This window comes from Phymastichus coffea, unplaced genomic scaffold (genome assembly GCF_024137745.1).
Source record: "Phymastichus coffea isolate CEN01 unplaced genomic scaffold, Cenicafe_Pcof_1.1 PCOF00134, whole genome shotgun sequence".
Taxonomy (NCBI): domain Eukaryota; kingdom Metazoa; phylum Arthropoda; class Insecta; order Hymenoptera; family Eulophidae; genus Phymastichus; species Phymastichus coffea.
The window spans coordinates 540,180-567,380 of NW_026706945.1; the positions used below are offsets into that span (position 1 = coordinate 540,180).

General features: G+C 39.3%; 2 protein-coding genes and 3 long non-coding RNA genes across 10 annotated transcripts; 1 reads left to right on the forward strand and 4 right to left on the reverse strand.

Moving 5' to 3' along the window:
* The first annotated feature begins 120 nt into the window (after window positions 1-120).
* LOC131671726 (uncharacterized) lies at window positions 121-26,854 on the forward strand. 6 transcript variants are annotated; one of them, XM_058948388.1, is made up of 13 exons: window positions 121-246; window positions 5,757-6,262; window positions 9,359-9,400; window positions 9,501-9,566; window positions 14,994-15,256; window positions 16,665-16,911; window positions 17,286-17,667; window positions 18,134-18,322; window positions 18,867-18,961; window positions 20,699-20,943; window positions 22,011-22,144; window positions 23,492-23,910; window positions 24,457-24,580. In XM_058948388.1, exons 2-12 carry the CDS (start codon window positions 6,182-6,184, stop codon window positions 23,881-23,883), a joined length of 2,136 nt encoding a protein of 711 aa, XP_058804371.1. In that variant the 5' UTR covers window positions 121-246; window positions 5,757-6,181; the 3' UTR covers window positions 23,884-23,910; window positions 24,457-24,580. The 6 variants fall into 6 exon arrangements, with proteins under 6 accessions (XP_058804371.1, XP_058804370.1, XP_058804369.1 ...); XM_058948387.1 differs by having other exon boundaries at window positions 123-246; window positions 23,492-23,879; window positions 24,457-25,027; XM_058948386.1 differs by lacking the exon at window positions 18,867-18,961 and having other exon boundaries at window positions 125-246; window positions 17,289-17,667; window positions 23,492-23,879; window positions 24,457-26,854.
* On the reverse strand, window positions 1,976-3,101 carry LOC131671729 (uncharacterized). The gene is made up of 3 exons (XR_009302564.1): window positions 2,802-3,101; window positions 2,419-2,629; window positions 1,976-2,337 (listed from the first exon to the last, which is right to left on the reverse strand). It is a non-coding gene; the product is annotated as an uncharacterized LOC131671729 (long non-coding RNA).
* Window positions 12,215-15,097, reverse strand: LOC131671727 (uncharacterized). The gene has a single exon (XM_058948390.1). It carries the CDS (start codon window positions 14,463-14,465, stop codon window positions 12,555-12,557), a length of 1,911 nt encoding a protein of 636 aa, XP_058804373.1. The 5' UTR covers window positions 14,466-15,097; the 3' UTR covers window positions 12,215-12,554.
* Window positions 15,112-15,836, reverse strand: LOC131671728 (uncharacterized). Its single transcript, XR_009302563.1, has 3 exons — window positions 15,600-15,836; window positions 15,285-15,487; window positions 15,112-15,222 (listed from the first exon to the last, which is right to left on the reverse strand). It is a non-coding gene; the product is annotated as an uncharacterized LOC131671728 (long non-coding RNA).
* LOC131671730 (uncharacterized) lies at window positions 21,031-22,100 on the reverse strand. The gene is made up of 3 exons (XR_009302565.1): window positions 21,979-22,100; window positions 21,823-21,891; window positions 21,031-21,307 (listed from the first exon to the last, which is right to left on the reverse strand). It is a non-coding gene; the product is annotated as an uncharacterized LOC131671730 (long non-coding RNA).
* Window positions 26,855-27,201: the final 347 nt, after the last annotated feature.

Below are 27,201 nucleotides of genomic sequence, written 5' to 3' on the forward strand. Positions count from 1 at the left end.
TATATATACACACACTTCAAAAGCACACAGACAAACAGTTACACTAATGCCAAATGTAAATTGGATGTTAGTATCGCCTGGAGCTGGAGCGCGTTACTTGGAGCGTGTTGCCCGTAGTCTATTATTTTATTATTTTTATAGGTTTTCTTTAACTGCGAGTTTAATTTACAAAAAAATAAATAACCTCAAGCCACGTCATATATTGATGATTTTATGAAATTATAACGAAGGAAGTGAATTAATAAGGTATGTTTGTTTGTGTCACGAATTTGTACGCATTATAAATAATTAGCCGAAAATAATTTTTTAATTGTAACGTAGAATTATGCAATGATTTGCAGATAATTATTAACACAGATTTTTTAATTAATAAAATTAATTTGTTTAGAATATCTTATGAGTACTATATTTATCATAGTAAAAAAATGTGCCAAATGAGTAAGCAGATAAAGGAAACACTCTTAGATATGTTCATAAAAAAATTTATATTTGCAATGTTATAACCTTCATGATCTTATTTTATACACAGTTTATAAATGAATATAATATCCAACAGAATTTCTGTTTCCAAAACAGTGAAATAACAAAAAATAAATGTTAAAGTTACAATGCTTTTTTTGTAGTTACCTCTATAGATTATGTGTACAACAGTAAAATTAACAATATTTCTTGCTGAGATGGTTTGATTTTATTAAAACAATCACCAGCCTCTGCTTAGCTATTATTATGATGAGAAAATAATTAATATATTTTTATTTACAAAACCAAACTAGAACTTTGTAAAAATTTGAAACTCAATTTACTATTAGGGTCAAAATATTTATCTGTCTCTAACATGTCTATCAAAAGTCTTATCCTCTGCACATAAGTAGTTTACATGGGGAAACAAAACAGAACTTTTTTGCGAAGAAAAATAGAGTTCATCTATGTTTGTAAATCTTATAAAAATTTTCTTAAAAGTTTTATGTCTAATTTTGATAATCTTAATTGAACGACATGATCAATTAGTGGCTATGATAGAGCAAACTCTTCTAACAATATTAGCATTATACTCCATAATTATTTTGATAAATTTAATCTGCACTTGTAATTATAATAAATAGTTAAGAACTTACCGTCTCCCATTTTTTTTATATTTGAAATTGAAATCCATTAACAGAAATTATGACATTAAATTTTATTTAGGATAATCATAAGTAACTTTTCGTATAGTATAAGATGTAATGTATAACAGATTACTTATAAACTGTTTGATTTGTGGCTTGTGTTGAAGCTACAATAAATACAAATAATTTATAAAATTATTTAATATATTCTGTGTCTATTTAATTTATACTTACAGTTTTTGACAATCAAAAATTAAATAGAATCATATTTGCAAATTCATTATGTATTTTAGTAATTAATTCAACTTTTATCATGTGTTTTAAAACTCCACACCATACAGGCAAGTTATCGGGTACAATAATGATGTTATTATAGTTATCATCTATTACAACATATTATAGTTTTTGTTTTACTACTAAATCTTATTATTTATAAGTATTATTTATAACCAACCGGTGCTTTCGGGATAAAAAAAATTCTGTGTAGTCTTTATTTATTTTTAATGCTTCTTTTATAATTATAGTTGCATTTTTATTTATATACAGAAATAGAGCAAACAAAATTTTATAGAAAGATGCTTCAATTTTTCCTACTCTGCAATAGCAATACTAATATTTTGTCTTAGTATACTAGACTCTGCAAAATAAATTTAACACAGCTGATTCATTAAAAATTCATCATACTATATTCAACAAATTCATTAAATTAATCTTAAATTTTCTTTCATTCAAGTGAAATGTACAAAATTGAATGCTATTTTTTGATATTGTAAAAGTTTTCTTCGTAGCATAATCTGTCATAATCACTACCTATTTTGAGGATCCAATAGGTATATGTTAAAATAATTTGTTTATTCCTTAACACAGTAATCATATTTTGTTCTTGAAAATAAGAGTTCTTCAACGTTTCTTTTGTTAATTCGATATTTTCTATAGCTGTACTATGAGCATTATTTGAATTATACCACAGAGGATTGTGATACTGAGTACTTGAAGTTTCAGTAGCTGTATTATGCAGTTATATTTCATGGAAATATTCTTAATTTAATCATTTTAATTTTCTTTAATTTAATCATCACAATAATATTTTACCTAATCATAGTTCCAAAGATTTATCTAGGTAATTATGTCAGAAATATTAAATAGCTGATTAATTTGATCAAATGAATTGATAGACAATACTTTATTCTGTCTACTAGATTCATCTGTAAAAATTGGCTGTTTTCATTACCTAAAAAGTAATAAACTAATATACTCAAAAAAAATATTTGAAAGAGGTTTGAACAAAAAATCTTTATTAGTTTTTGCATACCTGATAATAGCTTAAAGCAAAGGTGTTATTTTGATTATAATAATTAATTACTGCAGTTAGTACTTCTGTATAAATTGGAAGTTATTGTGATATTAGAATTTTCAGTTGAATCTTATATTTTCAAAACAAAGTCACTAGAATCAGATTCAGTCTCCTCAACCAGTTTGGATGCCACAAGTTTGTAATACCTTCAAGCTTTGTCTGATATATTCTGATGTATTAATGGTAGAAAAAACGTTAATTTAAACAAAAAATATTGGATAAAAAACAAAAAAAATAGCTATTCAATATTTCGAACGTGTGCGTAAAAAATAAAGAATGCATTTGGATAATCTTTTAAAAAAGACAATGAATCATATTAAAAAATATTATAAATTACTTACTTTGAGATGCTTTTGCTTTGAATATCAATTTTAAAAAGAGGTACTCAGTGTTCAGCAACATACTGCTCGTGGTCGTACAAAAACATTTGCGTACTTTTTTCACAATAATTGTGCAATTTAACGCTTCTATCCTCATTTTCAGCGTCACTGGAGTCGAAACTCAAATTAACAATCAAAATCCTCATTGTTTCAGTAAAAAGTGTTCACTTGCGTTATTTCTAATTAATTATTCTGTATTTTTATAAATATTGCATAACAATAGGCAGTGATTTCACTCCATGAAATCGCACTGCCATTCGCTTATCCACGTGCTCTCCGAATGACTGATTGTAGTTAGGGTGAAAAAACGTAAACAAGGCACTGAGGTTGATGCGTAGTTATACACGTGCATTGTAGAAAGAGTCAAAGTAAACAAATACCAGAACCAGTAATAAAAATTTTCACGATAATAGGTGGATAAAATTTGAGTGTGATATCTTTTTCATTGACAGCGAAAAGCCAACTATTTTGTGATCATTGGTTTTGTGCAATTAGATTAACGTTTGACATTGTTCATAAATATCATTTATTAATTTATACTGTTTAATATTGGACATCTAACAAAATTGTTTCATTATGTTTATTTCACAAAATTAAAGACGACTATTGATTAGCTTTAACATATAAGCTTCGGTTCAAGATAAATGCGTATAATTCATTAACAAAATATTCATACTGTTTTTCACAATTTGAAAGGGAGCAAATGTTTGAAATTGCGCGTGTATATAAAAAAAGCATATATAACTTCTATGCACCGGGAAATAATGAAATAAGATTGCAGGGGTATTCGAATTTCATAAATGAACGAAAGCGTCGGTAAACCAATCGAGCAGCGTAAAGCCGCACCTGGAAAAAAAAATAGAAAATCGGTGGTAAGGAAAGGAGAAAAAAAACATAAGACGCGAGCGAGCGTTTCTGGCAAATCAAAGTCTCATCTCTGACGCGCCTCGCATAAACGAACCGGTGCCCGAGAATTTTCCCATTCCGAGTTGTAGCGAGGAAAGAGCACCTGGAGAAGCAGCCGCTCCCCCTTCCCGTGTGCGTTTCGCCGCGCACACACGTTCACGCACACACGAATAACAGGTACGTTCGTTCGCACTGTCGGCGTTTATCAGCATTGTTTGTACGATTGCACGCTGTGCTCGCACGCGCGCGCGGATCCCTTTTCAGTTTTCATCGACTTTCTCGTGGGATACACGAGTGAGCGTAAACAGGGCTAGCTGTCGTCGATGTGTTCGGTAATATATGCACGCACACACGGCGCCCCGGTACTGATTGATGTATTATAGATGGGAAATAGTAGAGAGCGACTTTATCGTTTTACAGCGCACAGCCGTTCAGTAAACTTTTAGCTTTTCCGTCGCCCAAGCATTCGCGCGATAAAATCGCGACGGGCGAATCAATTTGCCAATTGGTTCAAGATTCCCATTATAACAGCGATAAAAAAAGAACCGACGACAATAAAATAAATAAACGTGGACTACGGTTGAGGCGAATTAGCTAGTGGCTAATTAGCATCGATCAATCTGCGCGAGAAGACATTGTTTCGCGAAATTTTTCTTTTGGTCTACTTCTCTATAATCCGATTCTCTTTCTGTATCCTCCTCCGTCTTCGGTACTTTTTTTCTTTGGGCGTTCGCGCTCTGTCGCGTGAACGCCCGCGCGCTCGGTGCGTACGGTTGTATTAAAAGTCGGTGACGGGCCGTGGTCAAATTACTATGTGTGCGTCAAAAAAATGTGCCCCCGTCGTTGCCTTCTCTCTTAGTGGGAAAGCGTGCAGCTTTTTGCATTGAAAGAAAAATTACGTATGTGCACGAATTCCCTGAAAGCTTTCACGCGCATTGCAGATTATCAGCAGCAGCAATGGCAAGATTGCATTTGTTTTCGTGTAATATTCTTTTTATAAACAAGCACGACTGTTGCGCTGGACACTACCCGTTGACCAAGAGAGGAAAAAGGGAACGAATTCGATGTAGCTAAAATTAATTGTATATATTTGTGATGCTCGAGTTGGGTGTGCACGCGAAGTAAGTTTTTTTTTTCGCAAAGAGGTAACATCCATTTGCAAGTGTCCGTGAGAAAATTCGATTGTCGATCAATCAGTGATGCACTTCTATCCCACGATCACGTCGTGCGTGTTTATGTGCGTACGTACGTGTTTGTGTGTATAAATATTAGTGTGGGTACTAGGTATGCATGCATCAACAGTCAAGACCGTCACGTTACGAGCACTGAAGGTGCCTCCACAAGAGCACATATACGCCTGCGTGTGTTTATTAATTGTTTACTCGTTAAAGTGACTATATACAGGCGCACATTGATTCGTCATTGATCGATGTACGACAAAACGATATATACATCCGATTACACTTGTGATGAGTGCATGATTTTATGCGTTTTTATTTTTTTTATATATATATTGTAATGCGCGATGTGAGCACCCGACACATAAGCCTTTTATGTATATATAGAGCCGCGGAACATCTCTATATCTGACGTATATATTTAGCCTACTTAAGAGAGGCTTTAGTGACAAGTTTTTGATAATAAATTCATGGATGCTGCCAAAGTACTTGGAAAAAAGAAACCAAGTGAGTATGGAAAATTTTCACTCTCAGGCCCGCAGGAAGTTAGTTTGTCTGATTTGGGCAAAGCTAAAGTAATAGTACTATAGTGCTATCGACGAAGTATAGTAATGATTTGTTTCGTGTTCTATCTTGTCGTTTTCGCTGAGCAGGAGGTCTCGTCTATACGAAGCGCAAACCCCGAAGTAATAAAACTCGCCTATAAGAGAGATGTTTATACGTTCCGCATTATGAAAAAGCGTTTATCGAAAACCGCAGCTGAACATATCTCGCATCTTATGCAATCGAAAGTAATTCAACAAACCAAAATCATAACTTTGTTCTGTTGCAGGATCCAAGTTCTTCGCATCATCCCCTTGTACTCTCGGTTTGAGAAAGCGAGAGAGAGAGCTAGTGGAAAAGTGAGCGAGAAAGAGACAAGGTCACGACGCCGGGGTCTAGTGTGTACAATATATATCTGGCTGCCTAGAGCACGGTGCACGCACGCACGCACGCACACATACATACATACATACGCACACATACGCGCGCGCGCGCGCAAGCAGAAAATAGTGGCAGGACAGGGGCGGCGAGAAGCCACCGGATCGGCGGTGAGACGACGACGATTATAGGTTAGGTAGCTCTGCGTTGCTGCCTTCTCGTTGTCTCGCTCTCTCTCTCTCTCTCGACACTCTTTCGGCTCTGCCGTTCTCTACTCCGCCGCTGGCCGAGGAGCGCTCAGTTGGGCGCGCGTCTCCGGCGCAGCAACACACGATCATGGATATAATATCAGTGGGTCTACAGAAGAGCCTCGTGGCCACGCAGCATAAACTGTGGATGGCCATCAAGGAGCATCAGGTACGTTTTCTCTATTTTAATATCGCCAAGCCAAGCAGTCGTTCCGCTGTCGTAGCGTCTCTTTCTTTTTTATTTCACTTTTTACTTTATATCGAGGGAAGCAGTTTAAGCGAGCGTGATGTAAGATAGCGGACGCCGAGTGCGCCGAGTAGCAAGCTAGCAAGTGCGAGTGAGAAAGAGAGGGAGAAAGAGAAGCGGTATTTTACCTACGCGCGTGCAGCAGTAATTTACCTCGTAATGAAGCTAGCGCACGACGGCTTTATGCCTTATTTTCGTGTTTTAATATAAAAATACTGCGATACTACTTAAAATACAAACCTGCCCCTCTTTCTCTCCTTCTCACTCTCTCTCTCTCCGGCTCCCCCTCCCTCTCGCACTCTCTCTTGTATCTAACTCTTCAGTGCGTTCTTTCATTTCGTATGACGCTCAGTGAGGTAGTGCGTGCATCTAGTCAGAGTGAAAAATCGAAGCGTCGATAAACAAAAGTGCCGATAATTATTTAAAGGCGTGCGTACGACGACAAAAACGCGCGCTGCGAGGACGTGTGAGTGTGCGAGTGTCCGTAGGCGCGCGAGCGCTCGTGCGAGTCGATAAAACTACCCCGTCCCCCGTGTGATCTCTCGGCGTCTGTCTTTCTCTCTCGCGCGCCGCACGCTTCTAAAATTCCGGCCTGCTCTCTCATATCTCTCTTTCTCTCTCTCTCTCTCTCTCTCTCTCTCTCTCTCTCTCTCTCTCTGTGCAGCCGAGAAGGATAGATGCGCGCCTCGCATTGTCAGGTGCGGGCCATCACAATGACTCGCTGGCGCAACGAGGCTAATTTGTTTATTGGCGCCTTGGAAAAAAAAAACTCGCGTTCGACACTAGGAGACCTTGCGATGAAACTTGAAAGATTAACGACCATCAAACTTGCTTGGTCGCGTTCGCGTTCCCTGTATACCTACCTATTCTCTCTTTATTGATTTCATGTTTATCCGCATGCTTAAATACCTATACAGACTTTTTGGCCAAGTTATTCACCACGCCGACGAATCAATAAATACTTAGGGTGGAAGCAAAGGGAAAAAAGAAAGACGAAATAATAAGGCGGCCAGCCATGGCGTAATCACGATTAACGAGCATAATTCCAAGTTGTTCGCGCAGAGGAAAGTTTGTTGAGCGTAGCGCTCGTTTGTCTCTCTCTCTCGCTCTCTCTCCCTCTCTCGATTCTGGAATGTATTAGCTTTTTATTGCTCCAGGCTTTTCGGACAAGTGGGATACACACCATGTGCTGGTGTGTTTTGAGTTTTTCAGCAAGCTGGCTGCTTCTCTTCTCTTTTCTTTTTTCAAAGTCTAATGTTAATTTATTACAACCGCAAGACATGACTACTTTTTTCTCGTTGAAGAGTTTTTCCATTAGTCTTTATTGAAAATGCGAGGCTTGGTATCGCTCATTATTGATTTCGATTAAACGAAGTACAGCCGATAAAAAGGATATTGGCGACATTCATGTTTGATTTGCGTTGTCGCATGCGTATAACGCGAGAGATCGAAAGTGTTCGGCGTCCGATTGAATTCTGAAAAGAAAACGAAAAATGCGAGTATTCTTCGGTGGAAAACAGCAAAAAACAGTTTGGAAAATTCAATAAAAGTGTCCCGGAAAGTGTACTTACTGTTCGAATAATTCCCGATGGAAGCGATTTGATTAAAAACTTGAGAGAGAACGCGCTAAGGCAACTTCAAACAACTTTGCGCAAGCTCGACGATTAAATCGTACAGCAGTTTTACCAACTATCTCAACCCACTGAAATATGTATTTCAATATTTATTACCGCGCGCGACCTTACCTATAAACTTTTTGTCTGTCTTCGTAACACGATTAAACGTCAACGTTCCATTTTTTTTACGCCGAGCGTTACTTGAACGACCGACAAGGGAAAAGGCAGGAAAATTGTTTAGCTAGAAGATGATCGCCGAGATGCAGTCAACTAGAAAGAAATCGTCGTCTACGTCCTCGTAAAATTTTCGCCCTCGTTTGTTGGCGTCGACCCGTCGCTGCCCTAATAAACATTGAAATACGCCCACCGGTAAAATTTTCGCCCAGAATCAATTGACACGCACGACGGGAGGGCCGCCGTCACCGCCGACGCCGACGCCGACGCCGACGCCGACGCCGACGCCGACGCCGCGAGGTGTAGTTATACCTGGCGGTGGTCCTTTGTGTGACAGTGTTGCTCCTCGGCGGTCGTTGTTTTATTTTTTCCTTCTTTTTACTTATACCTCCGAAAGACGAAGCGTCGGGAATCGAAAGTGTGCAAGTCCGCAATTAATTTCCTTTCAAGGGGCACACTACCGGCCGCTTAATTGCAATCCTAACGCTGTTTCTACGTCGCTGCACTCGCTCTCGAAAGTGGCCACTGTTATTTTATTTGTTGCTTTTTTTTCAAGTTCGACGTAGCTTTTGGTTGACAGATGCGCTCGCGCGTTCGATCGCTGCCTTATTTTCCCGAGGGAACGAGAACGAACGACAGCAACGTATTATCTATGGCAGAACGTGTACGGGCTCGTGCGCGAAGGTTTCCTTCCTTTTCCGTGTGGATCAAATTGCGCTCACCAAAATTAGTTTCCTGCCTGCGCGTGCGGGGGGAAAGAAAGCACAAAATCAAGAAACGAGGTCGCGAATCTGAAATCACGTCAAGGTTTGGTTGCTTATATTACCTTCGACGCTGAATAATTCGAGCGGCGCGTAAAAGTGTATTTGACTGCTGGCGAGCACGCGCACTCATTTCGTTCGATTCGCCGCGCGGCACGGTGTAGATTAGAGAGCAGTCGAATTGAAATTCGCGTGCGCGTTCCGCCTCTGTCGATCACGATGACGATTAATCCCGGTTATCTGCGCGCGAAGCGAAAATTTATCGAAGACTACGTGCAGGCGTCATCGTCGGCTCCCTTGGAAGTCTCCGCGTGCGCGATGCACGCGAAATTCACTATCTTGGCGAAACAATAAACGGCGCGGCCGTGACATTATCAATGTCACGGTCTCGGAGTAACGCGGTTTAGCGAGCGAAACGCCGCTTTCACGCCGACCGCTGTCCTTTCAGTTTCTTCTTTCTGTTTCAGAAGTGTTCGCAGAAACTATCTGGCAATCCCAATGACCCACAGGTGAGAACAACAAAAATCAATAAAAATCGCACGCTACGCGACTCACGGGTCGACGCAGCTCGAGGTGAAATAATTTCTCTCCACCTGTTTCATGTTGCAGGACAAGCATTTGCAGGCGCGGATGAAGATGATCGAGATTAAAATCCTGGAGATCGACAGGTGGCAGGTAAACAGCGCTTGATCTAGATTCGCCGTAGAGTCACCGTCCGACAGCCGCATCAAAGCCTGCACGGATCTCGCCGTCGCCGCGAGCGAGCAAAATCTACGGTCAACATTCAATAAGCCAGGTCGCGCGGCGACTCTCCGTCGCGAGTCTTTTCTTTTCTTCTTCTTCTTCTTCTTCTTCTTCTTCTTCTTCTTCTTCTTCTTCTTCTTCTTCTTCTTCTTCTTCTTCTTCTTGTTCTCTTCCGCAACACTCGACGGCACGCTCGGGAAAACAGCAGCGACGGCGGCCTCACTCTCGTCGAGCGTTTTATTTATAAACCTGCATTCGCGTCGATAAAGCAGAGATTCCGCGCTGCCGGCGGCGTGACCTTGTTAAAGCGCATTGTGTACGTGCAGAACTCTGTCGCGCGCGCGAGAGCTACAGAGCAGCAAGCGACGACACTTGGAAATCGAGTTATACGGGGAAGCCATTTGCGTGAGAAGGAGACGCGGGAAGGAGGTACAGAACGTTGGCCCTGGTATATATACACACACATCCCCTCCTTCGAGTAATGGTTTGTCATGCGAAAACGCCCTCCTCGCGAGGGGCTTACCCTCGGCACGGGGACCTCTCTCCTGCGATTGTTGTTACAATATGATTGACACATGATTTACCCTTGCTGACGTCTTCGACAGCAGATTTTCACTAGCCAGTCGTTAATGCTTGTATGCCGTGTACTGTTCTCGATAATCCTTGATCCTTGATCAATTGGACTGGCATAATTGTCGGATTTGATAAACAAAATCTTGAGAGTTCGTAGATAATAGTTACTTTCATTCTGAAGACGGCTTCAAACAAATATCGAGTGCGGTGATACCTACTATTTTTGAGACGAGAATATTTAGAGATGGAAAAAATTGCCGTGGGAGAGTAAATATATTTCCAAACAAAGTAGTATCTCGAGCTAGAGCATCGTTTCCATGTATGTTAAGCTGGATTCAATGCTCGTAGCATCGTACAGTTTTTTTAGATTGTAAAAGACTAAACATAAAATGAGATAAATTCATTTTTTATCAATAGTTGAGGCATTGCTTATATCAAATCACTAGTTCTTTTCATACAATGTGTTTGAGTTTAAGCTCCATAAGGAAACCCGTACATATTTGAATTTCAAGTATTTTGTATGGAATCAGCATCATTACAAATATATTTTTAATTATTTACCGCGCTATCGAATGTTCTTGTTTTCACAGTCTTGATTAACAAATAAATTTAATTAATTCGGATGACTTCAAAATATTTTGAAACATGAATGTTCGCCGAAAAAGTTAAAAGATATTTGATGAACGAAAAAGCAAACATTTATATAAATGCGAGCAAGATAAAAAGTTTTAGCCGCGAATACTGCAATTTTATTCAAACATTCCAGTATGCAGTTCGAAAATAGAAAGATATTGCTATATGTTTCGGATAATTAAAATAGGAGGAAAAGAAATTGTATCAACAAGAATTCAATTGACATGTATATTTCGAATTCTCGACAAAAAGTCAATATAAAAGTACGCCCCCTCGGACCGTAGCAATATATGAAATTTGTTAAAGTATAATTACGATAATGCCACTAGAGCACGCAAGTTCTATTGACTACATTTTAAGTTAATTGCAATTTAACTAGAAGCTTCCTTTAACAAATATAATAAATTTTTTTATATCTTCCAATCAAAAACTGACGCGTAAGAAGTATTTGGAATTGAGGAAAGAAACTTTTGGCAGCAATAGAGCTGCATCCGTATAAGTTAAAAAGTAACTGAAAACTTGCAAGAAAACGTCGTGAAAGGAGTAAGTAAGTGAGCCGTTGGAGGTGTAAATAAGAACTCGTGAGAAAGAAAGACGGAAAAATTCGGCTAACGCGATCAGTTACGCTTGAAAATTGAAAGAGCGTGGCGCGTCTTGGCAGCAGGGTAGTATAGGAAGGCGAAGGGGTCGCTGTAGCTCTGCGCTTTCAATCAATAAAATATCCTGCGGAAACGCTGTCGAACTTCAAGGAAAATCCAACTCGCTATTTGGGCTCTAAGTAGAAAAATAGAGTCAAACTACGAGCTGACGATTACACGCGACGATTTGATCAATAGATGTAGTTGATCGATCATGTAATGGATTAATGACTAGCAATTGAAAGTCGATTTTATCAAATTTTCCATAATAATAATAATCTTAACGGTGGTTTTTATTAATATTTGACGAGAATGCTAAGAACTGTTTATTACGAAAATGTTATGTTGTAAATTTGCAATATATTGTTTTCATTCGTATTATTTACAATGAAATTCTCAGCAGATATTGAGATTGTCACTGTGCTGCAATTTATTAAGTACTATTATTATTATTATTACTATTTACTACTTATTATTACTTATTTTTTAATTCAATTTTTTGTCTAACAATGGAGATCGTCAAAATTACCGAAATTATTATTATTAAAATGAATTCATTTATTAACTATAAATCATAATTAATTAATTCAGAGTCGCTCAATTTCGAAGCACTGCAGGTAAAGGTAATGTTTGATAAAGCAGTATATAAAATATTCAAGCTGTTTTATTTCAGATTTCATTTGAAATCGCAAACGTAATTTACAGTATATATCGAGAGCTGTGTATAATATTAATGTGATAGTGTATACGCAGTGCGCCACCTAAACCTCATGACAGAAACATGAATTAGTTAATCGATATATTTTACCTACACGTACATGTTTTTCATACAAAGAAATCTTTACAAACTACAAGTAACAACTAACATGACACATTAACGACGCTTTTATTAAACAAACATGGTACAGAAAATGCATTTTGTTTGTGTCTAATTCTTAAGATCATCAAGAACAGTATTAAATGAAATGTTTTGCAAACGCACGTATACACACACGTCGATGTATCTGCTCAGGTTGATTTTTAAAAAAGTTAAAAATATCGGTTCACCAATACTGTAAAATTAACAATACTCTTTTCATTTTATTATTTTCAATATTACTTCAATAGCAAAAACAAAGATGCTTAGGATGTATGTAAACGTTAAGAATATTAGTAAGCTTTTATGCGATGATTCCAAGTTTCCACCTTCATAAAGCAGTGCTAATTCACCTTGATTTTGAGGAAAATTACCGGGATAATAAAACTTAGTTTTATCGAGCGATAAAATGCTCATGGTAGTTTTGTGCAAATAATCAACAACGCCGCCATCAAAAAGATATGTAACCACACGATTAATAGGTCGGACATATGGTGACGTTTTCGTAAACGGTACTACCATAAATCCAGGAAATATAGGTTCTTCTACAAGAGTCAAAATAGATCCTTTTTTAACTTTCGAATAAGCTTTAACAGCTACTTCGCCTAACACCCGATTGATTTCGCAGCCCTCAACGCGATTAAGATTATGTATCAATTGTGACACGCAATCTTCCGTTGATCCATATGAATCTAAGACTCGCGATTTGTTAGACAAGATTTTCAAATATACGGAATTTTTGGAGTTGATGAGATCTCTGGTGTATTTTGAAATTGAAGGAATAATTCCCGAATCAAGGAGATCTTGCAGTGTTTTTAGTTCCCGATAATTATCCTCAATTAGGTAAATATTCATAATTTCTTCTAGAATATGCTCTACGAATAGAATTGACAGACATGTTACAAATAACATAAAATATTTTTCTACTACGGTACGCGGTGCCGGTGCGACTTGTAATCTTAATAGAATTTTGGCAGTGTTCAACGCCGACCAAAATTCACTTTTGTAATATCGTCGTAATAAAACGGAGAACAGAATAATCACTGCTATGCCTGTGATCGATAGTCCCACATAATAAAAAGACAACTGTAACATTTTAGTGCCATACTGCCTAACAATAATATAATTAGGATCTACACTTACGAAACAACAATATTCATACTTGTAATCGTGCGCCTCAAAACCTTTGAGCGTTAATCCTGGCGATAGGAAATCAGCCAACCGATTCTTCAGCGCATTCGGATTGTACGATACATTAAATTTTGACAAATCGTAATAGCTGTCCCAAGCCGCTGTAACTTTTATGGAAAAATTTAGATTTGCAGCAACTGCGTTCATCAAGTCGACATTTTGGCCTTTCAAAGCATTCCACAAGTTATCTCCAGTGTAGCTGTTATCGACAATAAGATCGGGAAATTCCTTAAAAAAAGATGCTTTCAAAACTGTTTTGTGCAAATTTAACGATTTGTCATCGAATATAACGACGTCATCGTGCAACTCTTTTACAATATAGGTCTTGTTAAAAGGATTGTACGTGTGCATTTTGACATCGATTACGTTAGAATTATTAGGTATCATTAATGACGTATTACTCTGTTCAGTGATTTGTAGAACGGTAATGTCTAAAAAATCATTCAACCATCCATATTCGAAGAAACTTAGAAAGTTTTCGTTGTAAATATTGCTAATGATTACAATGAGACATCGCGGTCGAACTGTTTGCGGACTGTACACAATTAAAAAATCAATGATTTCCATCAGCTCGTTTTCGATATTTATCCTACCATGCGTATCAATTAAGACAATTTTTACATCTCTTTCGATCCGTTGACACAGTGTATTTAATACACAATTATATTTACCATCGTCGACGATACTCTGGAATCGGTGCATTTCAATGTAAACGCATGAAAATCTACTTGACAACTGTCCAAGTAAGATAGAGGACGTCGGAGAAAGATTTTTCGCCCTTTTTACAAATACCGAGATTCGTGATATCTGAATATTCTTCTTGATAATTTCACCGACAAATTCCAATTGACTGCCAAAAGCCAGGTTATAATTTAAAATAGCCAAGGCCGTGATAACAATATTAAATAGACAATATCTTATTATTTTTAGCTGATTCATGCTTCTATAAAGCTTTGACGGTCTATTAAAATTACGATCAACTGATAGCCTCAACGTTTTGGTAGAGATGCGCACGCACCGCACACTATGCGACAAGTGCGCATAACGTATCGCATAGGTACAAACGCGCTTTGTAGCTCCTATCGATAAACAAACAGACTAATATTTTTCCATGCATAATATTTTAAAGATTATAGAGGCGTCGTATTGACTGGTATTGTACAAACAAGGATCAGTTATGAGTAGTTGGTCTGTTTCACATTTCAAAGGTAAAATGCGCAGTCACTATTTCCTTTTTCTCGGCAAAGCTTGCGAATAGATGTTCCGTGGTATAGTCATAAAAAATACGTACGGCAATTTACTATTTGCATTTTTTTTTCTTCAAATGGTTCGTTGTCTCGCAACAGAAAAATGTTGCTTTCGGTTAAATCACGACCAATCTCAATAATTCGAAAGACAAAGCTGGATTAGAAAAAGATGATTCTCAAATTGATTAAATAATTACATTTGTTCTGAACGAACTTGCAGAAAGATCTGTACTGCCAGCTGCGCAAGGAAATAGCGGCGCTGAACTCGGAGACTGCCCTACATGAAACCAAGCTCTGGTTGGCAGAAGCTTTGCAGCTGAACAACAACCACATTATCCGTAACGGCAGTAATGCCAGCCTCGTCAACGGCCACGCGAGCAGTAGCAGTAACGTCAGCGAGGATGAGGAACCACCACCGCCTCCGCAACAGAACGGCGTCACAGCATCGCCTTTTGAAGGCCAACATAGTCCAACGAGCTTCAAGTGAGTAGAGTGAACTTTGTTCAAGTACCTGTTGATTTTCTTGTACGGGAGAAGAGAGCAATCAAAAGGAATAATCTTTTTCGGATTGGATGTTTCAGTGGCAAGTTCTTTCGGTCCCGGATTGATTTTCTTCTCTTCCTCGTCGCGATGAATTTTTAATTGCTCCCCCCTCCTCCCGCCCTCCTTTACTTTATCCATCGGTCTGTTCGCACTTTTCGTAAAGTTCCCTCGCTAAAACATCGATGAGTTTCGTTCCTCGTAACGTACGACGAAAAGGAGCATTGTAGAAGTAAAATATTCACAAAGACACTCAAATATTACTTTTGAAAAAACTTTTAATTACCGCTAGTAGTTGTCAGCAGCAGCAGTGCAAGGCCCGAATTGCAATTTCTTTTCGCGTTATGCAATTATTTGGACTTATCTCGCTTGCTACTGCTGCCTGCTCAAAGCTGAAGGGGTGGAATACTGACTTTCAACGGAATTAACTACATTTCGGATCTTTACAGCACTTGACTTTTCTGTTACTTTGTTTTCTGAGTTTTCAAGCACTTGTCGATAAATGCCCAGCTCGCTATTCTCCTTTTTTTTCAATATATTGTTTAAACTTGTGAAATTGCATCGTAAAACTGCCGCGAAGAGCCGTAAAAATCTTTATCGAAGAAACGTAATGCTCTGCATGCCCGAAAAACCATCGATGCGTTAAACTCGCATGCTTTCGTCCTGCTCCTCTTATATCAAATAACAAAGCGAAGAGGAGTAAAACGAAAGAGAAAGAAGCGAGAAGGAAGTTTTTCAACTTCCGCCAGAAGTTTATCCTCACTATAGGCGAAACAGGAAAAAAAAACAATCACTGCTGTTCGTTTCTATCGTTCCATTGGCCATGCATAATATTGATCCCGCGCGTGCTCCCTCAACAACAAGCTATGTACTTAGACGAGCTTAGTGGCCACGAAAAACTCGTAGTTCGACTGAAATGCACCTACGTCACAGGCATCGATAGCGTTACATTACCCTGCTGTGCTTGGCTCTAACTCGTTTTAATCAAAACTGAGCTGACGCGTCGGAAATTTTGGTTCTTCAATTTTATTGCCAATTTGTATATCGTGTAAGCGCTACTGGTAGAGCAATTAATACTATTTAGTCGATGCAAAGTTCGAGTGAAATTTTTCCGTGACGAAGCGCACGCGCAAAACTAATTCGCTTATTCATAAGAAAACTTTCGTACCCGGAATTGTGGGAACCGACGTACAATCCATGCAGTGTAAACACCGTAACGAATTACTTGCAACTTGTATGAATAGTTATCAGACACTATCTAATTATAAGTATAATACATTACACTCGGAAAACTATCGAAGACGGAAATGTAACGAGGCAATGACAAATAAACAATTGATTTGACGTGCAGACAAGGCCGAGAAGCGTCGACGTCAGGCTCGGCAGACGAGGAGGCGGAATGCAGCCCGGAAGCGTTGAGCGAGGAGGAGACGCCCGGAGCATCTCTGGCAGTCGAGGCTGAGAACAAGAAGTGCTTCTTGGGTCGCATCGGACTGATAAGCCACGAGCGACTCGGCGAGATCGAGCGGCGCAGGAACCAACGCAAGCGACGCAGCAACGTGCGCTCGCAATTTCTCTACAGTGCACCTCAGCCACCGGTACGTAGCTGCTCTCTCTCTCTCTCTCTCTCTCTTTCTCTCTTTGTTTTTTATTAAAAAGTACATTGTCGGCGAGTGACATTGCCGAGGTCGAAGAGCTCATTGCAGTCGGCCCGCGGAGCTTTAATTGTTCACCCGTTGAAATTCAATCGATCGGACGCGGGCGACGGTTTCATGAAGCCAATCCCTGTCACGGTTGTTTCGAGTTTCAACGAGGAAGCGCAAATAAGAGCACGCGTATCGCTCTCAGACGCTTGCCTCGCCTCGCGCGAGTCTCAGCTTGATTTACACGCGATCGCGCCGGATGCATACTCGATAGGGCGGTGCACTGCCTCCCTCGTTGACCTTTAATCCCCTTTCCTTTTCGCCCGCAGCAGAAGCGCAAGCGATACGCGTACCTGCAGTCCGGCAATGCGCCGCAGACTCGACAGACGACGGCCCGGCTGAACGGCCCGTCGCCGACGCCGACGACCAAATCCACCGGCCGTGGCAGCGGCTCGAGCAAGCAGAGCACCAGCAGCAAACCGCTGATCCAACCCGCGAAAACTGCCGCAGCGACTGGCGGCAGCGTGATGCGCAACGGCGAGGTCACCAAGCACAAGGAATTCTCGATCAAACAGAAGACTGACAATGGCAACGGCACGATGAAGATCTCGTCGACTGGCAAGACCGTGCACATACCTGGGCTCCCATCCAGCCTCACCGTTGAATGGATCGACAAGGATTCGACCGTTTGCGTCTCCTGTCGAAACCCAGGTAAGCCTTTCGCTCCAGTTCGTTGCTCTTTTGCAGCCGGGCTCGCGGATAACGAACACCGTGAAAATGCTTCGTTCTCGCGATTGGCTATGTGTGCCGCGCGCTGCCGAGGATCCGGTTGAACGGCCAAATAACGCGGGAGCACAAGCGGCTCCGACGTTCGCGATTCGACGATACTGTCGGGCTTGGTACTGGGCGCAATGATTTACCCGCGGCCCACCGAACGCACGAGCAATCTTCGCGAAGGTTTTCGAGTCTTTTCCGTGTTGATTCGATCGATCGATCGAGCTGAACGTCCAGATGACAATGGTTGGCTGCAGAGACGAGTCTACTCGCGCCGTGACAATGCAATTATTAAATCGTTCGGAGCTACGTGCGGGCGTCGGCTCGGGCTTAGCAGCAAGTCAACAAGTTTCGCGGCACGCGAGGCGCAGCCCAAAGTTTATCAATGCTCTCGCGCTTGCAGGCTCGTTAACGATGTGCGAGGCGTGCGCGGCCAAGTTCCACGTCTCCTGTCACACCACCTCGCCGGTGTCGACGAGTCACTGCCCGAAGTGCGTGACCCGCTTCCCCGTGAAGGCTATTGGCTCCGGCAACGATCTCGAGATCCTCAGGCACGAGGTGAAGCACGTGAAAAAGGAGTACCGGGACAAAGGTACGTAGCAGGCATCCTTTCGGCGTTAGATCGTCGCTCCCTGTCGTCGCTTTCCTCCAATTCCAGTCGAGCGTCCTGATCGGCGCCTAAAGCCCCGCCCGTCATTGTCCTATTTGCTTGTTTCTGCCGAGCGTAACCTGCTCGCCGTTTGCGAGAAATTCGCCTCCGAGTGCGAGCGTGCGCAAAGGCACCTGGCCACCTTTGGAAATTCGAGCAAATAGCCGAGGAGCGTCGCGGTAAAAAGAAAGCACGAGTAGAGGCGATGATCGAGCGCGGGCAGGCGAGTCACAGCGAGTTGTACATATTTCGCGCGTCCACGTAATTTGTTGTTGTGTCCCATGTATTATGCATTTTTATAAACCAAACTAGAGCGGAGCCTCTGAAGACAGAGAGAAAGAAAAGAAAGATTCTCATTGTTGCTTCTCTGGTGAACAGAACTTTTCGCTTCACGTTGATAAGAGGCGGCGAGAGTTGAGACGGGGGAGATGAGAGAGAAAGAGAGAGAGAGAGGTTGAGGCGTAATAAACGCGAAAATATCTTGCAGAGGAGAGAGAGAAATTGCGCGAGCGCAACGCAGACCTTAGATTCCAGCTCTCAGAACTGGAAAAGCGCTCACAGCTAATCAGCCAATCCTTGCAGGTTCGTGTGCTACGACACGATCTGGTTCTTTTCTTTTACTTTGCACTGTCGTAGATAAGATGCTCACTTGATTTTTTTTTGGATGTTTTTCTTGGTGTATATATCTTCATTTTTTTACCCCTTGTTTGGAATGGCCAACTTTTCTACATATATGTTTGTCCTTATGCTTCTCTCACCTCTTGTAATATATTACGTTTATGACTTGGTCGTTTATTAATAAATCAGGGACGTTTATCTTTGGCGGCAAACGGAGTTAATCACGAATGATACTCCCGTCGGATTTATGGACACTAACGCTGAGTCGATTCAAGTAATAACAATGTTCCGGCTGTGTGTGTTCTTTATTTGCACTTTTCTCCAAGCTTAATTAATGACTGCACGGCTAACATGGATTTTCGCTTGTTTTAAAATGTTTGTTGCCGCGAAGTTTAATTTCAACTATTTCAATTAGCCCGCGTACGTTCGTTTCCATGATAAATCCAATTATTGTTTTATAGATAACCGACTACTTTCGAAAAACGACATCTTCTCCGGCGATCGCTTCTACATTTTAATATCGCTCGCAAAGTTTCCGCGACAAATAGAAAAGATGGCAGCGGCAATAACGGATAAGTGGTTTATCCCGAGGCGTTTCGTTCGTGATTGGCCTCCGCGCGTCGCCGCGACGTCTGCGCATTGATCTTTATTTCTATGATTTACGCGCGCGCACCTGCGAGCCACCTCTCCTCTCCGATTCTTCTGTTTTGTTTCGTCCGCATCAACGTCTCTTTATTGCGCGCCTTACTGGTATTTACATTTCACCGGGGGAAACGACAACGACGCTTTCTTTCGTTCGTTTAGTTTACGTCAATGCCTCGCTCTCGGTTTTTTTTCTTCAATTTTTGCACAGCTCATCGTCGTGAGTGTGAGTGTGTGTGCGTGTGCGTGTGCGTGTGCGTGTGCGTGTGCGTGTGCGTGTGCGTGTGCGTGTGCGTGTGCGTGTGCGTGTGCGTGTGCGTGTGCGTGTGCGTGTGCGTGTGCGTGTGCGTGCGCGTGCAGACACACACATGTATATGTGGGTTTGTACGTGTACATTAGGTGTTTGAGAAACATGCAATTTGAAAGTATGATTACCTTTTTTCTCTCGATTTTTATTTGCGTCGGCATAGTGTGCATGCCCGATGAATATTAATAATACAGCTCCATTGCAACGCTTGTCATCCATACTGTCAAACATCGCACAATCAATCGCATGGTCGATAACTGCGTATCGAAATCGTACATCTTAGAGGGAACGTAGGCTTCAAATTTACTCTTGTTTTGCTTGCAAGCTCAATATTGCTTCTGTACAACAAGCTAGTTTTTTTTTCTTTGCGCGCCCGTTGAATTCCGAGAGTAATATTGCATAATGAATATTTGAAAGTAATCAACATGTAAAAGAGATTGAGTTCTAAAGAGATATTTTCAATGAAATAATTGAAGCGGGTCATTATCGATAGATCGTTATCTTAGTTAGCTATAAGTATTGCATAAGTCTGTTGACAACTCTGTATCTCTGTGTTTGTTGGAAGTGCCTACGGAAAACTGTCCAAATTCGATAAAAAAAATCGAACAAAAGTTTCCAACAAACAAATAGTTCATCCTGTACAACCAGTTATATATACGGTGTATACAAGTTTGATAAAAATCGTCTCGAGTCGAGAAACGAAAAATGGTGCTGGGAACGTTGTGCACATGAGATGATGTGTGTACACATAGGAGCAGCAGGTGAATCGTCACGAGCTCACGGCAAAGGAGGAGAGAACTCGGAGTTGCATAAAGCGCTTGGTGAACTTTATAAGGCTGATGCAGCTCAGGCCAGGCAACAGCAGCAGCAGTCCCTCGCTGCCTTCGACATCAAGCAGCAGCTGCCCTCCTCGACCCTCCTCATACCCATCACCAGCTCTGCCGTCACTATCGCCTCAACGGCAACGGCATCACATGATGACGACAATTCCAATTTCGTAAGTTCTTTGCTCGCACACTCGTTCTACCTTTACTTTCCTCCTAGCTATATCGTTTACCTGATGAATTTCGTTAGTTCGGCAGCATTCAACGTTTCTTTGGATTAGATGCGTTTGTGCTTTCTGTCAATCTGTGACGTTTCATGCTAAAAACTAAAATCACTTTCAGCTAGTGTAAATTCAAAGAACGAATAAACTCGTTAGACCAGTGATAACGCTTTTTTTTTATTTTGCTTCGAGCTTCCGCGAGGAGAAAAAAAGCATATTTTTACGATACATCGGCAGGCGTAGTAATCGCTACGTGTAGATGGGTTTGGAGGAAGAGCGGATAACACATGTAGCGGATTGAAAGCTGAAGAGTTGCCTAAAAAGAAAAAAAATATGCAAGCAACCAAGGGATGACGGAGGATTTGATATCCTTTAATTATTCAAGTAAACTCGAGAAAGCCGAAAATGTAGCACTCGTAAAAGAATTTTAAGCTAGCTTCTTGAATCAATGGTTTTGTGGAGGATTTTTAACGATAAAAATAGAGGTGATGCGACGGATTTTATACGACTACCAGATAACCGAACGTGCTTTTGAATGAAAATTTTTTTCTAGTCTCCTTTCACTATTGAAGAGATATAAAATAACAATTTTCGTAATTAGGTCAGCTTTTTTAATGGAAATGTTGTCATACATAGCGTGTAAAGAAGATAAGCTTATATTTAATTATTTTCGAATTACCCAAGTTAATTAAGTTTTTCATCGATACAAAAGTAAAAGTAACCAGAACAAAGCGTCCATGTTTCAATAGTTCGTATTGCATATAATAGGAAAAGCACCTGACCTAATTATAATGATATATCGAATACTAATTTTAATTACTGTTAACGTACCTCGAGTATGACGGGAATAGCCACATAATTTGAAGTCATGTGCTTGCACAGATATCGCTTATCAGATTTCTACGAAAAATCAAATGGACTTTTACATTGTTCTTTCTAATATCGCGTTACAATTAAAATATCAATTTGGACTGGTTTTACTATTACAATGCTAATCGATGCATGATTTATCGGAGCAGGGATCCAACTCTGGGTTCGGCAACGACATGGCCGAAATTGTCAGGCAACTTCCCGAGACTAGCGTTACCACCGGAGCAGCATCGAGAAACGAATGGCGAAGACTGGCGCTCCAATCCTCGGGACTCGTACAAAGGTGGGTTCGTCGATTGCACGCAAGGTATTTTCATTTTACACGTGCGCTCGCGCAAACGTAACGCTCTCCGCGAACAATTTTCAACGCTAATTAAACTTCGTTGAAATTTAATCACAACATTGTTTGCCGCCGATGCCCGCCTCCTCCGTCCCTCCGCCTCACCGTAGATCAAGTTAGCATGTCACTTTTTGGGCGTTCCTATTATAAAGCTACCCGATGTTCAATTACTCGGTACATTATCACAGTAGTAATGCGTAATTCAATTGGTCAATTTGTCTGCTAGACATGTACATTGTGTACCTAGTGTAGCGTGTTTAGCTCACCTCGTCACGAAAATGCTTGGTGTGCTGCCATTGAGAGCGTAAACGGCACGCAATCGAGGTTTTCTGGAAGAATCGCTCGAACAAAAAAAAAATCCGTAGAAATGTTTTATTGAACAGACACAGTGAAACTGCCTCCACCTACATATTGCTTTGCCAACGCCGCCTTCTCGGCTGGCTTCAAAGTAAAGTCGATAAAACAGTTTTTCTCAGTAATGTGTGGATGCGTTTGGCATTGGTATACTCTTAGCGATACTTTAACTAGTTTTAACGTTTTCACTTGAACAGAACATTATAATTTTCTAAATTATATTTATTATGTGCCAACGAATCATGCATTGCTGTATTTTAATGCAAACATTTTTTTATTAGGTTTATTCGAATTGCTTTCTTCTTCTAACTGTAGTTTAGGTCTCTACACATAAATATAGTACACCAAACTGTAGGAAATTCCTCTCGATGAACTTGTATCTAGTAAGTGCGACAATGCGGAAAAACAAAATTTTTATTCGATAGTTTGACTTTGCGCAACTGCATTAATTTAATTTCAGGTCGCTTAATTAAGCTGGTTATTTAAATATATTTTTTTGACCATTTTCTCTTGATCGTTGTTTGACCAAACTGACAGTTCAATATTATCATGAAGAGCAAACTTTCATTATTTTTTTTTTCAAATAATACACTTTACTTAGCAAGTTAAAATAGAATCAATGCGATTGTACAACGCTGAACTATCAAATGATATGTTTTTCCAAGTAATGAAACTTACTTCAAACGAAATCAGGGAGATCTATTTATTATGTACTGATATGCTGCATATGTGCTTGTGATAACCTATAATAGTAATAAATATTAACACTCAATCGAAAAATTACATATATTCAGTAAAAACATCTATTATTTTAGAAAAAACAACTACAATATCAGGAATACAACTATCTTTTTAATAATCATAACTTGAAAGATTTTTTTAGAGTCTATAATTAATAATGGCAATTCATTCTAATTTATTTTTTCGTATTTGTAGACGATCAAGTAATGCGGGTACCTCAATCCATTCAAAACAATCAATATCCATACTGCACCACGAAGGGCCTGATGGAACTTCCAGAAGTACGTCAAGCGAGCGACATAAATATCAGCGACATACATATGTACGACGATTTCCGAATGAGCCGCCCCCGTCCGTGGACTGGATCATCTTGCCCGAGCCCGCCAAGCCCTCGTCCACTAAGCCCCGCAATTATGTCACTGTCGAGGTCACCTGCAGCGACCACGATAACCGAACCAACGACGCTGCCAGCAAAAATTCTGCCGATGGCTACACTGTGTCCGAAAGCACCCACGGAGTTCCAGACCTCATCGACTTGGAACCACAACCGAGAGTCGAAGAGCCTACACGGCAAGAACCTGAAGTAATTTTCATTACTACATTATGAGCACCGGGTATGCTTGCATAGTATATTTTTTAATATGTTCCACGGGTTCTGCAAAAATGAATTATAAATTTATTGGAATGGTAGGTTTGCAATAGTAACTTGAAAATTTTCAATTTCTAGATGAGAAAGTCGGTCTTTTTTATAAGAAAAAACACCCACGAAAAAAATGGACAAGATCATTTAAAGCCTGTCGAAGTATTCGCGCAGTTGCGGTCACGTGATTTTGTGAAATCTTGAAGGTTTCCTTTACAAAACTGATACACATAACTCACATTTAACAATAATAACACATAATTATTTAGCAGTCAATACTATAACAAAGTAAAATGAAGTAATAAATATTGAAACTTCCTTAAAGGTTTACGCTTTTAAAGTACGATTTGATTGTAATCTATCTTTACCAGGCGTTTTTAAAATGTTTAGTAAATTCTAATATTACTTTCGCTTGTTTCATATTATAACTAAATATTCCAATTACAAAATAGAAAACTATGAAATACACCATGGAATCGAATTTTTTAAATTAGTTACTAATTCGCTCATCACATTTTAGGTATTTAACGTCTCTTCCGGAAGTTCAGAGCTCAACACCATCTGCTCATCCGAAACAGAACTTGAACCACAACCCGAACTCGAAGCCGAATCTACATCAGAATGTAAATCAACAGCTACAACAGAAGAAAAATCATCGTACGATGATCTTGAAACTGCAGCCAAATCACCTGAATCAACTCCATCGTCATCCAAACAAAATGAAGATCATACCACCGACGTTGCCCGACAGTCACCTGCACCCAAAGAACATCAGCAGCAAAAACAATCTGTCAACGTCGGCAATCGAGATTTCCTCAGCACAGTCTTCCCTGGTGAGTTCGGTTACCGAATTGTTATCCAGTACGATCCACGACGAGATATCAGCTCAAGTGATGACGGCGCCGATGGTGAGAACACAAACATTGAGTACGGAGAACAGCAACAACACGTGAAACTGGAAGAAGCGCATCTGCCAGCGCCACTTGGACCAGAGCTGAAAACAGCAGTTCCTAACAATAAGTCTGACGCCGCTACGAGCCAAGACTTCACCAGTGTCGAAAAGCCAACAGAGCAGAGTGAGCCAATTGTGACGGCCGACTGAAAGTTTGTTTCCGAGAAACGATCGAACTTTTTACAAAGAGTTCGTTTTTTGTCTTTCCAGTTGGAAAAATTCGTTGTGGGGACTTTATTCTAGATGGACAATGTGTACCGCGTAACATAATTGATTGCAATCAAAACTGAAAAGAATAATTGACATTTCCCGGTCTCTTCGATTGGATTTTCCAATAACTTGTACAGAATGATATTAGTGAGATTTTACAGATGATGCATGCGCTTCGACCAAAGCGATGTGAAAGTTGTATGTGCATATAAAGTTAATAATTCTGAAGTAGTCGGTTCAACTTTCATGTGAAATTGAAAAGTGCGAAGTTCGCGATTGAATAGATTTTTATTAATTTAACCTTTGACTATGTAAAGCTAAACCTTTGTATGACATACATTCCGCATGATTGCTACGTGTTCAGGCTAGAAAATTTTTGATTTTTCGTCAAATTTAAAATGATTTTTAAATATTTGAATTGAATCAAATAAATTAATTTAATATATAGTTGGCTATTGCTAGAATAGTTACAGCTTTTGTTGATACTTATTAGGATGTTTAAATTAATTTCATAACTTATACTGAAAATATCGATCGTCATACAACTTTATAAAGCCGTAATCATTTCACTATTCATTGTTTTTTCAAATTTGAATACCTTTACGCACATATCTAAGCGACAAAGTTACAGGCACACTTATTTTGAAAATCTTATGACTAAATTCGTAAAACAGTTATTGTAAATAAAATGTCATGATTTTATGTAGCTGCATTTTTGTTATAAAAATAATTTTTATAACTATTTTATTACGTAAAAGTTGCTATTTATCAAATTACAGTATATTATTCAAAGTTGCCTGATCTTTCTTTATAATAGCTCAATGTGAAATCGTGAATTATTTTAGTACAAAGTAATTAATTACATTGCAAGAAAATTATGATAAAAAAATGTCGATGAACATTTTTAGTATTTAGATTAAAAATTATACAAAGTTTTGTAATTGAAAGAATTAAAATTGAGTCACATTAGATGTGATTTCCCTATTGTTTCCGTTTTTATTAAAAAAAATTTTATTTTATAAAATTGAAGTGAAATCGTAATGCCATACTGCCTTAATAGTTTAAAAGTTAGTCCTACTACGTGAAATTGATCCAGGAAGTCGTAACTGCCTGCCGAGGCAAATAAGCAAAGTAAATAATTTGTTTACAATCGCAAACAAAAATGTGAGTTCAGTGAAGTAACAAAATGATCGCAATCGGTTTGAAGCAAAAATTGTCTCATGTGTAAATATCAACTATTTAGTTGTAAGAAAGTTGACAATTATAGATGAACATACTTTAGACCGTTACCTGTCTTTTTATACTTAAATGTATTTAATAACCAATCATGCCAACGCCTACGTTTTGTGAGTTTTATAAACTAAGGCATGAGAGTGTAAATTGTTTTGTATTTCAACGAATGGAATAGGTAAACTACAAATATTTCCGTAATACTTGAAAGATTTAAATCATGCGTTTCTTCAAACTTGAATTAATTATAAGTTCGGAAGAATGATGCCGTCATTACTTTTTTTATTGTCTTGATACAATTATGATTATGGTTATATTGTATAGAGTTATGTTTATTGTAACATCAGTTACTATTGGAATTACGTTAATATTTTATTTGTTAATTCCTTTGAAGTCTTCAGTTAAAAAGTTTTCAAATCGATGAAAATTGTGCATTGGTAAAAATGAAAATCACATTGTTAGTATTCGCTAGCGTTTGCGATTTACTATTATTGAATTAATATTTTTATCAATAAATTAAGGTAATTAAGACGTAAGTGTACTGCATGTTTTATTTATTTACCCTTCAGTGAACCATAAACGTTTAAAAGCCGTTATATTTATGAGTTACAATAATATCTGCCGAGAAATACTGTTTCTGCCGTATAATCTTTGCTATATTTCGTTAGTGACGATTTTAACGCTACAATGCGGCTTCAAACGATTAATCTCTTTAAAAACTCTGTTCGAAGGAATCAATTTTCTTTATTCATGTCTGTATTGACGACGGTTACAACCACAGACTACTTGTACAAACACTGCGTAAAAACTCCAGAGCAAGCAACTGTTGGAATATCATTGATTAGGGAATGCTGCTACTTTCTTTGAAAATGT

What these genes read in the sequence shown, in the direction of transcription:
- LOC131671726 (XM_058948384.1), top strand. Translation starts at nt 6,182, where the DNA reads ATGGATATAATATCAGTGGGTCTACAGAAGAGCCTCGTGGCCACGCAG. An exon ending in GCAATCCCAATGACCCACAG is followed by an intron (nt 9,401 to 9,500) that starts GTGAGAACAACA and finishes TTCATGTTGCAG; the next exon opens with GACAAGCATTTGCAGGCGCG. An exon ending in CTACACGGCAAGAACCTGAA is followed by an intron (nt 23,880 to 24,456) that starts GTAATTTTCATT and finishes ATCACATTTTAG; the next exon opens with GTATTTAACGTCTCTTCCGG.
- LOC131671727 (XM_058948390.1), bottom strand. Translation starts at nt 14,465, where the DNA reads ATGAATCAGCTAAAAATAATAAGATATTGTCTATTTAATATTGTTATC.